The sequence below is a fragment of the Pipistrellus kuhlii genome, unplaced genomic scaffold, assembly GCF_014108245.1.
Source record: "Pipistrellus kuhlii isolate mPipKuh1 unplaced genomic scaffold, mPipKuh1.p scaffold_m20_p_18, whole genome shotgun sequence".
Taxonomy (NCBI): Eukaryota; Metazoa; Chordata; class Mammalia; order Chiroptera; family Vespertilionidae; genus Pipistrellus; species Pipistrellus kuhlii.
This window is the reverse complement of record NW_023425493.1, coordinates 16,515,343-16,530,997: the sequence shown is the minus strand read 5'-3', so window position 1 is coordinate 16,530,997 and position 15,655 is coordinate 16,515,343. Positions and strand designations below refer to the sequence as shown.

The window sequence follows — 15,655 nt, the reverse complement described above, 5'->3', positions numbered from 1 at the left end:
TCAGCAGGCCCGCCAAGGAGGATGTCAGATCCAGATAATTTCGAGTCTTTTAAAGGCAAGCTGGGGAACATAAACAACGCAGTGGAAGAATTTCGCAGCGGGTGCGTACCCAGGGGAAAAATGTCATTCCATTCCCAGCCTTTTTCACTTCCTTCCTTGCCCCTTGTTAGACGACAGGTTACACTTTAATGTAGAGGCAGGAAATCGATTCTGAAAGTGCATTTTGATGCTGCAACAACAGACCCTTATTCTCCAGGGACCGGGTCAGCTCCCCCTTAGCCATCCCGGCCCTTTCTCTCCCCGGAAAGGGCTGGAGTGGAGCCCGCGCAGCAGGGAGCGATCCCGGGCCGCGGGCGGCGGGGGCTCGGAGCCTGCGGGCCACCCCCACCGCCGGGTCCCTCCCGTGCCGGCCTCGGGGCGCGCCCCGCTGGACGCCAGGACAGACACCTGGCGGGCGGAGGTCCGCGCTTCGGCGGCGGCTCGGGTTGGCGCGGGGCCTGAAGGCCGACCACGAGCGACCTCCCCGTCGCGTCTTTACAGCCACCTCACTCCCCCCGCCCCCGGCCCGGAGTCCCCGGGGGACGCGGGATCCGGGGGTCCGGGGACCCCGGTGCCCAGCCGGCGCGGGGCGCTGTGTGTGCAGCCTCCCCGCCCTCCCGGCATGCACCGCCCCGCGCCCCTCCCCGGCCCTCCCCGCCGATCGCGCGCCCGGCCCGAGCGCGAGGCGCCCCCGCCCCCGCCGCCACCGCCGCCACGAGTCGCCGGGGCGGACCGAGGGCGGGCGGGGGCCGCGGGCGCCGCCGAGAGGAGGCCGGGCTTGGGCTTGCGCCTCCGCCAGACCCCACCCCACCCCGCCGACCCCACCCCCTGGGCCTTCCTCCCGGGGGCGCGCGCGCGGGCACGCGCTCGGAAGTCGGGGGGTCGGCGCCGAGTGCGGACAGCGATCCCGGGCCGGTGCGGGCGGCGCGGAGGCGGCGTGCGGGGCGCAGTGGTCAGCGAGCCGCGCGGTCCTCGCCAGCAGCGCCCACCCGCGGGTCTCCGGCCGGAGGAGCCGCCGCCACCACCACCGCGCGCCCCGCGAGCCCGGCCCCTGGGCCCGGGAGGGAGCGCAGCGCGCGGAGCGGCCTCCGGGGGACGCTGCCGGGAGCGGAGCGCGCCGTGGCCGGGGCCGGGGCCCAGCGCGCGGGCGGCGGCGGCGGGATGAGGGGCGGCGAGCGGCCCCGGGGGCGCCTGTGGCCGGTGCTGGCCGTGCTGGCCGCTGCGGCCGGCTGCGCCCGGGCGGCCATGGACGAGTGCGCGGACGAGGGCGGGCGGCCGCAGCGCTGCATGCCCGAGTTCGTCAACGCCGCCTTCAACGTGACCGTGGTGGCCACCAACACGTGCGGGGCGCCGCCCGAGGAGTACTGCGTGCAGACTGGGGTGACCGGGGTCACCAAGTCCTGTCACCTGTGCGACGCCGGGCAGCCCCACCTGCAGCACGGGGCCGCTTTCCTCACCGACTACAACAACCAGGCCGACACCACCTGGTGGCAGAGCCAGACCATGCTGGCCGGGGTGCAGTACCCCAACTCCATCAACCTCACGCTGCACCTGGGTAAGCGGTGACAGCCCTGCAACCCCCCACCCCCCCCTTCTGCTCGCCCCCCTCCTGGCCCGGCCTCTGGGGCCCACCCAGGAATTCCCTTCTCCAGCTTCCAAACTAGATCTAACGCTTAACATCCCGCGAGGGCCAGGATGCTTCCCGCCAGCATCTCTCCGATTGCTTTTCTATTTTTTTATTTTCCCCCCTAGCTCGGCCGGATTCTCGCCCCCTTGATTAGTCACCATTTCGGCTGTGTTTGTCCCTCTGCTTTGAAACACGGAGCAGAACTCCCACTCATGCTCTCCTCTCTCCCCGCGGGGCCATCACCGCGCATTCTTGGATCAGAGGCAGGAAGGTCCCCCTTAAGCACTTTTTTACCTGTTGCCACGTCTCCAGGCTTGCGGGTGATTGCTCTTTGCTCTGTTGAATGAGCTAGAGAGGAAGGGAGGGGGTTCAAGATTAGGGGATGTGAGGAGACCCAATGCCTTGAGGACCCATTAAGCTCTAGGGAATTAAGAGTAGAAATTCACTTTTAAAGTTATTGTTCCTTCCAGTTCTTCAGCCTTAAAGCCACAGAGCTATGTCACTGCTAATCCCAGTACAGAGAAAACAAAAGGAGGTGTCTGCCCTCCCTTGGAATTGCTCGGGCCCAGATTTGTCCCCGGGTAAAAAGGCTCTCCTGGCTGTCTTCCCTTTTGCTTTGGTTCCAAGCAAGTGTGGAAACATGTATAAGTGAGCTTTTAGAAATCAGGAAAGGGATATATAGAAAATTTCATTGTGGGTGGGAGGGGGCTGCATTAGGACGGACATGTTTATCCCCAAGGATCAAACATCATGTTTCAGCTAGATAAGCGTTTCTTCATCACTGCAATATATAAACAAGGGAGAGGATTTACGTTGTTTAACAGAGTAACAAACAACACGATGTGTGAGAAACCAGCATTCCAGCATTTGATTTGTGGGGAGCTTTAATCCCCATTGCCGTTGGAAGTCTCGATTTCGCCGGTAGCTGGTAGTAATGAACTTCCAGAGAGAGCAGAGTAACAAGCCATTCTTCTGTCAACTCAGGATTATTCGATAAAGAGACTGACATGATTTGCGGGCCCTTGGAAAGGAATGTTTTGTAGGCAAATGGTTCTTTTGGGGGTGGTTTGGCATTTTTCTTTCCACTGCTCCCTGGTACACTGAACTTTATCCAAGTGTCCAGATGCCGGAGGAGGAATATGACTTACAGAAAATGTGCTTTGAAAAGGGGAGTGAAATTACTGTGCACGGAGCGTTAGAAAAGCAGTAGTTAGCACCTTTGTTGTGGCAAGTCCCGTTTTATTGGTAGTCGAGGCATCAGGAAGAGGAAACATTTGGAAAGTAAGTTCAAAAAGTGAAATTCCGAGACACCTCTCTTTCAGAAAGAAGGAGACTGTGCTGAGCTCAGTTTCCCAGAGATCTTGGAAATGTGTAGAATGAGCAGATTTGTGGATAGAGCCAGGTGCAAGACACCTAGGGTCTCAGACTTAGTGGGGCTGCTCTTGAGCTGTTTCCTCCTAAGTGTTAACATCTTTAAACGTGGCCAAGATTACTTTTGAAATGTGTATCCAGCTGCTTTTGTTTAAATGGTGACTTGTGAACATTTCTGTGTGCTGAATCTGGAATGGCCCACAAAGTCTTATACGATCTGTTTTTCAAATACTGACTATTTCAAAGCGAAGGCATTGCCTTAGGCACCACCTTGATGTCTCAAAGTGCCTGAGAGCCTCCGCTGAACATTTCTGAACAAGAATCTTCTTATTGAGGTAAAGGTGGGGCCTCCGAGTTTGCTGCGGTGGGTACTGTGTAGCACAAGGTTATTTGAGGTGATCACAGAGGCGGCTAGATTACTCAGTGATTACTTCTCTGTTACAACCACCATGTGGTAGGTCAGGCAGTATCACTCAAGTTAGGTTGCTAACTGCTGGAAGGTAGATAAATGAACTGTGGGTCTTGGTGATTAAAAGGTCAAAAAGAGATTTTAGAGTTCACCTACTTAGAACTCTCACGTGACTTTTTGCCCTAAAAAATATATGTTTGGACTGTAAGATCCCCCCCCCCCCCCCAGGGCTTTTAAATAATATTCTTGGTAAATGCAGTTTATAAACTATAGGTTTAGAAATTCTAAGTACAAAATAAAGTAGTTTTCAGATGACCCTGTGATTAACTGTAAAAAACATTTACTTTAAACGGTTCCGATAGACAATTTCTAAAAACTTGACTAGAACTGATTGTACTTGTTCTTGGGTCCGAAATGATGTCCTGGAGGAAATGGTGTATGATGGGAAGGGGAGAGAGATCAGTGCGTTGATGTCTCCATCAGTATCTCTCTTCTCACTCACCTTCTATCCCTCTTTCTCCCCCCCCCCCCCCTTTAAATGACAAGGATATATATGTATCCATGCTTGTTATGATCTATAATTTGTGACAAATTGCCGAAGCCAGTTTGGCTCAGTGGTAGAGCGTTGGTCTGCGGACTGGGGGTTCCCAGGTTCGATTCCGGTCAAGGGCATGTACATTGGTTGCGGGCACATCCCCGGTAGGGGGTGTGCAGGAGGCAGCTGATCGATGTTTCTCTCTCATCGACGTTTCTAGCTCTCTATCTCTCTCCCTTCCTCTCTGTAAAAAAATCAATAAAATATATATTTTTTTTATAATTTGTGGCAAATAGGCAAGGCTTGATGATGTCCAGCATATTCACTCCCTCGCCCCGGCTACTCCATGGGTCCTGGCTAACTAATTATTCCCACGAATGCAAGCACCATGACTGCCTGTGCATCTATTAAACCTCCCCTCCAGTTCGGGTTTCACATACCCTCAAACAAGCGATGCGTACGGTGCCCTGCCCTGCCGGAGCCTGTGAAACGCGAAGGGAAGGGAGCGGCGTGAGAGAACGGGTTCTGGCGGCCCCTTTTCCAGGCTCCCTTTTAATGTTCAACCTTGGACACAGCGCACTTCAAAATAAGCAAAGTCAGGTCGCACTTAAGTGGCCGCAAGAAGCATACGTGTTTTGGCACCGGCCGTAAGTCATTTTTTATGGTAAAAATAACACATGCCACGGTGAATTAAAACAGTGAGTGTAATGACTAGCGAGTCTCTGCATCTCCGGTGGCTAAGTTGCTTGAGAGACCACCAAAGTGCACGGTTTCTTATGTAACCTTCTGGAAACTTCTCACGCACACACGTGTATATAAAATTACATGATCATTTTAACTGCTACCTTTTTTTTGGGAGTGGGTGGGATGAGGCACATTTTTAACAGATGGCAAGTACAAATTAGATCATTGTACTATTATCATCACTTGTACAAAAGCCAGGAAAGTCAGCGCTGGTTCTGAAAGTAGCCATGCCTTCAGTAGCATACCCAGGCATCCAGGGTGCACCGTGCAGGGTGACTTCCGATAAAATGAGTTAAAGTTGCTGTGGGAACCAGACTTGCATCTTCTGCTTGCTGTGGAGAGAAATCTCAACCAGGCACCCTTTTCTGAAAAGAAGTCTTATCTTGCCTTCAACTTTTGGATCTTCGAACGTCTGTGTGGGTTACTCGATTGCTGGTGGTGTGGCTCTTGGGTTTTATAATAAATCATAATAAGTTCCATCAGTATCAGTGGGGTAGCTGATAGTCAGCGTGTGGCTGAGGATTTGCTTCTTATTAAGCTGCCCTTTCATTAACCTGATAGTCATTGTGGATGGAAACTTGGCAGACTGGGTCTTCATCTTGGGGGAAGGCAGCTTTCTTTCTAAAAACAATTAGATGAAGGGAATGCTTATAAAACCAACTCAATCGAAGTTTATGGGACTCCTAAAATTTACACCAAGACCAGATTCATTTCCAACCTCCTCATCAGCTTTAGGAACAAATGGTGGTTAAGTGATGCATTTTTATCTCTGTCTAAATATCCTTTTTGTGTATCTAAATCAGAATAATTGATCTATAAGGATATTGCATTTTATCCTGTTTGGTCCTCTGAGTATACACTGAGTGGCCAGATTATGATGATCTCTGAACACATATTAATCTGGCCACTCACTGTGTGTGTGTGTGTGTGTGTGTGTGTGTGTATGTGTGTGTGTGTTAGAGGCCCAGTGCATGAATTCATGCATGGGTGGGGTCCTGCCAGCCTGGCCAGGGGGAGGGGACATGAGTGATTGGCCGGCCTGCCTGCTGGTCGATTTCCTGGTTGAGGGGACAATTTGCATATTAGCCTTTCATTATATAGGCTATACACTGAGTAGCCAGATGATTATGCGTTCAGAGATCATAATAATCTGGCCACTAAGTGTATATTTAACATGAAACAAACGGCATTTTCTCCCCAGGAAAACCTTCGGTGTGCTTGGTGACTTCACTGTGGTATTTGCGTACCCCGGGGGGACACTATTTCAGATTGTCTCACAAAGGCCTGATTTACACGGTGCAGGTTTCAACTTGAAAAGCGAAGACGCTCTTCTTTAATGGCCAGGGGTTGTTGAACACAGTTTTACAAAGCCCTTGTTTTCCAGTTCTGCAGTTCCCTGCTTTTTTCTGTAAATACCTAGTCCGAGTTTCTAAAGTTTTCAGAAAAGCCTCGCACACATTAGGAGAGAAGTTGGAACTAGAGGCCACCCCAAGCCCTCCCCGTGATTTTGTCATTGGCCACATCTGTGGGAAGGCCAAGGCTGGCCTGTTTCAATGCTAAATCCTTTTAGGAAGTTGGATATGCCTTTTGCTATGCACTCCTTCCCGCTGTGCATACATTCTCAGGTTACTGCCAGAGAGTCTGCAAGCATTTTAAAAATACCCACTCACTACATGGCGCAGTAGCCCACAGGAAGGTATAGAAGCTTGAAGGTCTCGCCTTCCGAAGTTTGTACACTGTTAGATGGAGTTTTCCTGCTCACTCGTAATGCCATTTCGATTATAAACCGGGAGTGCCTCCATACTATCGCACAGTTTATAAAGCCTCCAGGATATCACAGATTTGATTTTCACAACTCGGAGCAGGTAAAGGTGAGGATCCTGAGGCGGTGATTTGCCAGCATTTATCAGTAGAGGTAGATTTTGACTCCTTAGTCTAAAGCACTGGCTCCTGGGACTCGGCTTCTTTAACAGATCTCTCCAAAAAACTCGTTTATTTCAGAGCAACTTTAAAATACAAGGTCATGTACACTCTAACTCAGAGATACCAGACTCCCTTGGTTTCTCTCCTAGTCCCTCTCAGTTCCTTTTTACTTGATTCTGGAAGTCTTTTTTTTTTTTTTTAATTAAAGATATTTTATTGACTTTAGATTGGAAGAGAGACAGAGAGAGAGATAGAAACATCAATGATGAGAGAGAATCATTGATTGGCTGCTTCCTACATGCCCCTACTGCAAACCAGGTGCGTGGCCTTGGCTGAAATCGAACCTGGGACCTTTCAGTCTGCAGGCTGATGCTCAATCCACTGAGTCAAACCAGCGAGGGCAGCCTTTTATTTATTTTTTAAAAAATTATTATTTTTTTAAATGCTGCTCGCTCTCCCTGAATGAGCTCTTAATCTCAAGGCTTCGTCTCCAGGCTGGCCAGCTTTCTCTCCAGGCCTAAAGCCTTGTTGGACACAGTCAGTTTGGGATGTCCAGAGGCCATGTCCAAAACTAAGTTCATCCACATCATCACCTTACCCCACTCAAAAGCCGTATCTTCATGCACAGCTGAATGTTTAACCCTGAGGCCCTCGAATCCATCCTTTGTCAAGTCTCCCATGAAAGATAACCATGCTGGGCAGGCTCTCATCAGTAAAGATTACCGTGTTTGGCAAGCAGATAGGATTCACTGCTGGGCGGTGGGTCAGCCTGGCCAGCTGTAACTCCACCCCCTTGTTCCCCGCCATCTGCCTAAGACTCCAGTCTTACCTCTTCTATCTGCCACCTGGTCTCTGGAATCCTTATCTCGGTCTCTGCCTGACTGTGGCTCCCATGGAATTTCACCTGGGTCACTGCAAAGCTTCCTAGCTAACTGGTGGTCTTTCTGCCTCGAGTTTGGCCCCTGGTATTGGGACAGCCTCACGCTGGACTGAGCGATGGTTCTAAAATGCAAATCTGAGGATAACGTTTCCCAGCTGAACATGGTGCGGTGGTTCCTTAAGACTTGAGGATCATGTGCAGACTCCTTGGGGGCGGGGGTACAAGATACTTTAGAATCTAGTCGTTCTTCATCGCTGGGCTTTAGTTGTGTCATTTTCATGCTCAGAGGGCTGGTTCTTTGCTGTGGAACACTTCTTCCTGGTCCTGCCACCCCCGGGTATCTGTCCCCCATTTCTCTCTCTTTCTTTTCCATTCTCACTCTCTGGCCTGGATTAGGGGTTCCACTCTGTGTCTCTCTGTCTGTTTCCACTTCTAGACCTTGAGGTCTTTGAAGACAGCATCAAAGACTTTGCCGTCGTCTTCTCAGTTCAGTGCAACCAAACTAACATTAATTAATTGCTCGTTAAAAAATAAGGGATTAATCTGCCCCTTATCCTCAATGATCAGTTCCCAAGGGCAACATTTCAAGTGCCTGTGTCCTGGCTGGATCGGTTACCTGGCCCAACTTGCTCACTCTCAGATTTGTAAGAGGGACCTGCTGGGATTTGCAGGCATCTTCTTTCCTGTGAAATGATAAAGTTAGATGTTTGCTCATTTGGGCTTCCATTGACAGCTTGCTAAAAGGGGCCTACCAAGAAAACTCATTTATAGAAATGTCCCTGAGGTTTTAGAGTATTGTGCCAGACTGTGGTGACACTAATTAAGTATGTCTGCTTTTCTTTCCACGGTCTCTTCCCGGGGGCCAGCCTAAAATAACTGGACCCAGTCAGCCTGGTGCCCTGGGCAGCTCCATATTCATGAAATAAAATAAAGCAGGCTTATCTCCTCCTCAGACAATGGCGCTCTCAGATCTCTCGTGGGAGGAGAACCTTGTGGCGAGGCTGGGGAATGAATTAGGGGATTTACAAGATTTCTTTTCAAACTTTAGGATTTATATTCTCTCGGCTTCCTTCTTTTACTCTTTGTTTCCAACTGTGTGGCTGCTTCCTGTCAGAGTGAGGGCGACATCAGATTTTTGTTATATCATCTTCCTTGGATTTCTGAAATTGTCTTCGGATTTTTAAAATTTACTTTTTACTCTTTATTATGTTATCTTCCTTCTGTTTTGAATGTTTCTGGAAATATTAATCCAGAATCAGCCTCCTTCACGTTTTAAAAATTTTCTTGAAATAAAAAAATACAAATGGTCTTGTATAGAGTTTGAGACTCAGTGAATTTTGTTTGATGACAAGTCACCGTGGATGTGAAGCTCTCTGCTAACCAGGATGATTGCCTAGGCCCGTGGTCGGCAAACTGCGGCTCCTGAGCCACATGCGGCTCTTTGGCCCCTTGAGTGTGGCTCTTCCACAAAATACCCCAGCCTGGGCCAGTCTATTTTGAAGAAGTGGCCTTAGAGGAAGTGTAAGTTTTAAAAATTTGGCTCTCAAAAGAAATTTTAATCATTGTACTGTTGATATTTGGCTCTGTGGACTAATGAGTTTGCCGACACTGGGCTAGACCCTAGGGCCGTAACCATTGAGGCACATGCCCGTGTTTCCAGAGATACCACAATGACCAGTCTAACCCCCTCCATTACAGTTCTAACTTTATGTTCTATGTCTTGACTGGGGTGGAGGTTACATAGGTATACACATATGTGCAAATTCAGAAGTGCACATTGAATGTTTGTGCACTTTGTTGTATGTAAATTATTCCATAGGAAAACACACACACACACATACACACACACAAACCACAATCATAACACAAAATAATATATAGGTCATTTCATTTGGTTTTGGTAAGGTTTTGTCTTAAAATAGAAGAACACAGAATCTGAGGCTTGATCATCTAAGATATAGTTCTCCTACTGTCTTTTCTATTTTTTGGCATTCATAGGTGTTGACTGATAATTGCTGAATGAAAGGACAAATAAATGAACCCGCTGGTTTAAGTTTTGATGGGTCGGTTTTCATGGAGAGTGCCTTCAGAAGGGTGTTTGGGTGAGCTTCTCACCTACCTTTAAGCAGGTAATGGTTTTGGTTGATGCTTTGTGGTCTGAAGTGATAAGTTGGTAAATTTGTGGGTTTTGCTGCTGGTAGATAATTCTCTAAGAATGTGTCTGCACGGTGGTGGTGTGTGCTTGGTTCCAATGTCTGGTTTTTCTATTTAAGTTGTTTAATTTCTGTGGTGAAAAAGAAATGTTCTACAAATGACGTGTAGCTAATGTGCAGGCCCGTCTCCTTTCTTTTCTACCAGTGGCTTCTTCTCATTGAGCCAGCTTGAATTGTGTGGCTCTCTTAGAGAAGTTTATGAAATGTCGTGAAGTATTTACAACGAAGTGAAAAGACCCACTCACTCAAAATGAGACGCGCTTAATGGACTGGGGATTCTGAATAGTTCGTGGACAAAGATCTTATGTAAATAAGGCAGCTGGTGAGAGAATTCTTCATTTAATGCCCATTGTAATATGGGATGTGAGGGTAACAATAGATGTTGAAACGTTATATCCTCAAGTAATTTGTAATGTGTCTGAGGAGATGAGACAGAGACATTCATGTGCAGGAAATCTAAGGGACAATATAAGCATGAGCAAAAATAATTCAGTGGAAACTTTTTGAAGTGCAGAGGGGAAACCTGCAGAGCCTTTGAATGAAGAGTGAGGAAAAGCTTCTTGGGTCTTGAAGAGAAGACCCAGGCGGGACATGAATGGAGGACTTTCCAGGAAGGGTGAGGTGCTTGAATGAAGGTCTAAAAGTAATCAGATAACAGTGAAGGCACCGCCGTTTGCTTTCCACAGAGTAGAGGAGACATGGAGGGTGGGTTCTGGGGAGATGAGGATCTTGCAAACTAAGTGACAAAAGAAAGGAAATTACCTTCCATCGAGTGCCCCCTGGTTACTTCTTTGAATCCTTTAAAAAACGATCTTGAGAATCTCTTTTACTAGATCTACTATGGAATAATAATATGAACTAACTTGTGACTTCTCTCAAGTTGGACAGGTTGAGTTGAGGTTGGAATCCAGGCCTGATGTGGACGGAGTCTACATTAGAACAGACCTGACAAGTGAGAGAGAACTGTAGGAAGACCTTGAATCGGGGAGTGAAAAGAACTTAAAAGCTAGGAGCTGAGCCTGGTGTCTCTGTAGACCTCTGCTTGCGGAGCTCTGGTTTTGGATTGCTTCTTTTGAAACGGGCTTTGCAATTTTTTTTCTTGGCAATGGAAGAATTTTAAATTTGGGGCACTTATATTGATACTATTTTAAAATATTTAACCGTTAATGCCTCTAGGACTTTGTAAGGAATTTATTGAATTTCAGAATGAGATCCTGGGCCCTGTCATCCTGACAGGGAACATGTACCTCATTGCCCATTTCCTGAAGGGTGGTCAGGGTGGGGGTGGGAGGTGGAGGGAATGCCAGTTTATCTCCTTTTTGCCTTATCCACTACACCCTTTCTGGTTGTTGAGAATTGCTGAATTTAGTCCAGTTGCTTATGTTATCTGACATCCTTGAAGATAAAGCAGCCAGGCCCTCCCTCTTCAGGTTCTATTTCATTTCCCCACTGCTCAAAGTGAATTCTAAGTCATGGCTGCTTTTTTGTTGTTCAGGTTTGCTAACTGAATAGGTCTAACCACCTTTTATTGATTGATTGATCCGTAACTATGGTGGTCCTAAATTTCTTTGTTACTGTGACTCCCTTCACCTTCTTTTCTGTATAAATTACTTTGTAAATCTCTAACTCTGTCTATGGGATCTACCTTATCTATGTTTCCATTTGTTATTTAATCTGTACCTTCTTAGTCTCCCCAGAGCATCACTGAGTGAAGGTTTAATCTGGGGAACTCTTAGATACCCTTAAAAAAAGTGTTTTGTTTTGCTTTGTTTTATTTGCTTTATCTCTAAAGAACAGGGTCATTGTTCCCACTTAGATTTTGTATTTTGGGCTGCTCCCCCACTACAGACTATCCCCACTTCTAGAACTCAAGATTGTTAGGATGGGCTGTTCTTTACAAGGATCAGTTGACTGACTAAATTTTAAGTTCTGCTTTCTCCATAGTCCTGCTTAGTTCACATGGTACTCCTGTGATGTTATCACACCACCACATCCTAGTGACTGATTGTTTTTAAATCTGCATGCTCAGTGTCTTTTCTGATGGGGAGGTTGGGTGGGATAACACCCATTGTTACATCTGAGGAATGAGTGTTGGGCTTAAATTTGCCCCAGTTGGTAAAATATAGAGACTAAGTATTTTTCTCAGGGCTTTTCTATCAACTTTGTGCAAAGAGAATATAAAGATCTGAACTATAGACCCTAGAACCACGTGGGTTTGAACTGTGTAGGCTTTCCCCCCACCCAATAAATATATGGTTGGTCCTCTGTATCTGCAGTTTTATATCCTGGATTTCTCCAACCTGGGATCTAAAACAGTATTTTTGATCTGTGATTGCAAATCCAGGGATGGGATTCCCCAGATACTGAGGGCCAACTGTGTGCATTATTCTAGGCCATGCTATAGAAAGGACTTGAGCACACAAGTATTTTGATACCTGCAGCGGGGATCGTGGAACCAATTCCCCCAGATACTGAGGGATGGCTATAATTAAGTTTTGGGGGAGTCAAACGTTTTTGAAAAGGGGGTAGGACAGCTTGATGACAATGAGTTGAATAAGTTCTCCTGAGCTTTCTGTTCACTGGCAGGGACTGGGAAGTTATGGTCTAGTTGCCTTGGTTTATACTTTTCTGAGCAGCCACACCTGGTGCTGCTGTTCCTCCCGCAGTGGTTTCTGCTCGTCCTGGACCCTATTCCTCTATAGCACATGTGTCAAACACAAGGCCCGCGGGCCAAATCCGTCCCGCCAGACCTTGCAATGTGGCCCGCACTGCGCTGTCATCACTGCACTCCGCTGCGTTTCCATCACAATGACAGTTTATGACTGTTCAGTAAACCATTCGGCCTGCGATTTAGGCTGGATTTTAGATTTTGGCCCCTTCTCTGATTGAGTTCGACACCCTCGAGTCTATAGTGACTCCTGTTGTTTTGGTGTCACTACATTTTTAGATTATTATTATTTTTATGCCAGATCATGATCTGGTAGAGATGAGCATCCTGGAATTTTCATTGAAATTGTGTGTTCTTTTTGGAACTGGGAAGAAACAGAGGCTAAGGATAAAGATTATGGGGAAGAGGGAGATGGAGACCAAAAGAGCAATTGTCTAATGGCTTTGACCATGTGATCACTCCTTCATGGGAAAAGGGTCATGTTCTATGGGGTTGAGTGTCCAGGATTAACTTTTAGAGCAGCCCTGTGTATAGTTTTGGGATTTATGGTATTTTAGATAAGTTCATGGAATAGAAAAATCTATTGAAGACTAACTTTTTAGAACTACTTACATCTACTACAAATGATGAAAGTTTGTGGGAACATCTGTAACGCAGCTGTCATAAAATTTGTTTACTTGATCGGGACTGCTTTAGAAGCTCACACTGGTTCCTTTACTGCTATTTTCTGCATTTTTGCCGCATGCCAAGAAGTAAATTAACACCAACGCTTGGGTAATTAGGGCTCATTCAGTTTTGTGGCTATTCTAAGATTTTGGTTCTAAACTTATGTCCATTTGAAAGCTCTCCTGTCCTGGCACAGGACATGGATGGTGGAACCAGGATACCTACCAAAAGATGGACTGATTCTGAAATTAACGTATTTTCCAGATGTTTGGAGAATGGAGGCTTGTTTTCTGTGTGTCCTTGTGTGTGTCTCTGTGTTTTTATAGGACAGCCCCTTGGGGAAGGGAGGATCTGCTTTTTGGATTGGGACATAAAATAGGTGTTAAATTTTTGTGTGAACACTTGTGAGTTTGTATTGCCATGTCTGTGACAGATTGAAGAGGCAACTTTGTCCCGAGGAAGGAGCTGTTGGGCAGGGTGGTGTTGGAGCGAAACTCCGAGGCAGTAACTAAGAGCAGACTCGTTCACATCTCCAGTGACTTTCAATTATGAAACAGGCCCCGGATGCTCTGACTCAGCAGCCTTTTCACCACGCCTGGCTAAATAGACGATGTTTTTGAACCTCACAGCAGTGCCTCGCTCCCTGCTGTCTTTTGTTCATCCTGCTAACACACAGCTGTTTTGTTCATACATCATTTTGTGTTCAGCTGCCCGGTCACTTCCTACGGTGAATAATGGACACATGGGAATTTGAACACCCAAGTGTGTGCTTATTCAAACAGGAAGTCTCAAGGAAGCGCAGTATCCTCATCAGAGGAACAAAAGGTGGAACAGGAAAGGCCACGGCGGATTCTAAGCCTGAACCATGTGCAGGGAAGCAGCTGACAGCTCCTGAGATACAGACACTCTGCAGCTTCAAGGTGGGATCCTTTCTTTAGAACTTGATTCATTTTTTTTAAAAGACGTCTGGAGTCTCCCACCCTCATCCATGAAATAGACAGAAATGGAGGTGGACAAAGTAACGTGGCAGCTCTACCCGTGGGAAAGCGTGTGGATCTTAGGAAAGAAGCTCCAACAAACTTGCCTTACAGAAGGCGACAAACACTGTCCCCAGGTATCAGCCAAGAGGTGGACTTCACAGGGACTTGGAGAGCGGACAGGGCGGATGGAAAGATGAAATTCTGCGCAGCCTTTGGTCACTGAGCTGGAGGACTGTGAGATAAAGGAGAGAGTGGGTTCTATGCAGGAAGCAGGCACTCTAGCAGAGCCATGGCTGTGAGGACTGTGTTGCCTCCGAACCTCATGCTCACGGGTGCACCATGGGATGGAAAAACCCACGCTAGGCAGAGAACGTGCATCACAATTGGGACTGAAACACATTCATGCGGGTGATTTTGCTTGAGGAGAACAGTTACACGATGGTTATGATGAAAATATGACTGTCCCATTTTAAATGAATTAAGAGAGGTTAATGAGTTAGGAAGCCAAACAAGTGAAGGTGGAGTTATTGTTGATGACCACAGTTGGGATTTCTTCTCTGAATGCTTGTTTCATACAGTTTTTGTGCTGAAAACTGGTAATGGTATTGTACCAAAGACTTGAAACAAGGGATTATAATGAGAAGAAACTAAAAGATAACGTCCAGTGTGAAGTTTTTCAAATTCTTTATGAAGAAGCATTAGCATTAGCATCCTACAAGGAAGAAATAGCGCACCGGCTGCCCAGCAATAAACCAGGAGATTTAGAGGATAATATCAATCAGATATTGAAGTGGATTGAGAATGGATCAGAGATCATAGCTCTTGACTTACAAGACTGGCCACTTTATAATCACTCTTAGTATTTCCCTGCCCACATCATATAAATTGTCCAATTATTAGTAAACTCCTTTTGTTAAAATTGTGCTGCAGAATTAGTAGGTGAATAGTATAAAAGTTTATGTTTGTTTTGTGTGTTTTTTCCCCAATGAGAAAGCTGAACAACCTTAAGTGTAATGAATATAATGTTATTAAAGATTGAGACTAAAAACAGTCATAATTTCATGCTTCAGTTGCTAAAGAATAAATAAATCTGGCCAAATGTGTGGATGAATATCTTTTAAGTTTATTCTAGAAGAAAATGAACATGATCTCTTAAAATAAAACTGAAGTCTAAAGATAAAGTGAAAAATGTGTTTACCACCATATAACACTCCAGGACAAAACATAAGGCGCCGAAGAGAAGGATAAAAACTGTGGAACTGCAGGAGATCTGATTAGAGCTGATCAAGATAAGTGACTTCACGGAGAATTTTTAGATTCCTACCAACTCTGAGATTCTTTGATTATCTGATAGAGAACTTGTTAGGACCAGTCAAATCCTGATTTTAGATTTAAAAATGAAAATGAAATCTCCAAAAGAAGGGGGAGCAAACAATTTATATTAAGCAAGTAGGGCAGCAATGCTTAACCTTTTTCATCGTGTAGCACATATAAAGGAATTACTAAAATTCTGCAGCACACCACAAAATATATATATTTTGCCATTCTGACCAAAATAATAGGTATAATTTTGATGGATTCATTCATTCATGCCAGTTGG

The 15,655-nt window shown here is 46.5% G+C and overlaps 1 protein-coding gene and 1 pseudogene across 2 annotated transcripts in view; both read left to right on the top strand.

The window, feature by feature from the left end:
* Window positions 1-507: 507 nt before the first annotated feature.
* LAMC1 (laminin subunit gamma 1) overlaps window positions 508-15,655 on the top strand; it is a 106,129-nt gene continuing 90,981 nt past the window's right edge. Inside the window, exon 1 of one of the 2 annotated variants that reach the window (XM_045583152.1) lies at window positions 508-1,594. In XM_045583152.1, coding sequence (XP_045439108.1) covers window positions 1,201-1,594 — 394 coding nt within the window. In that variant the 5' untranslated portion in view covers window positions 508-1,200. The remainder of the gene's footprint in view (window positions 1,595-15,655) is intronic. The other variant, XM_036441637.2, reaches the window with a different exon arrangement.
* LOC118721094 lies at window positions 12,657-15,237 on the top strand (annotated as a pseudogene).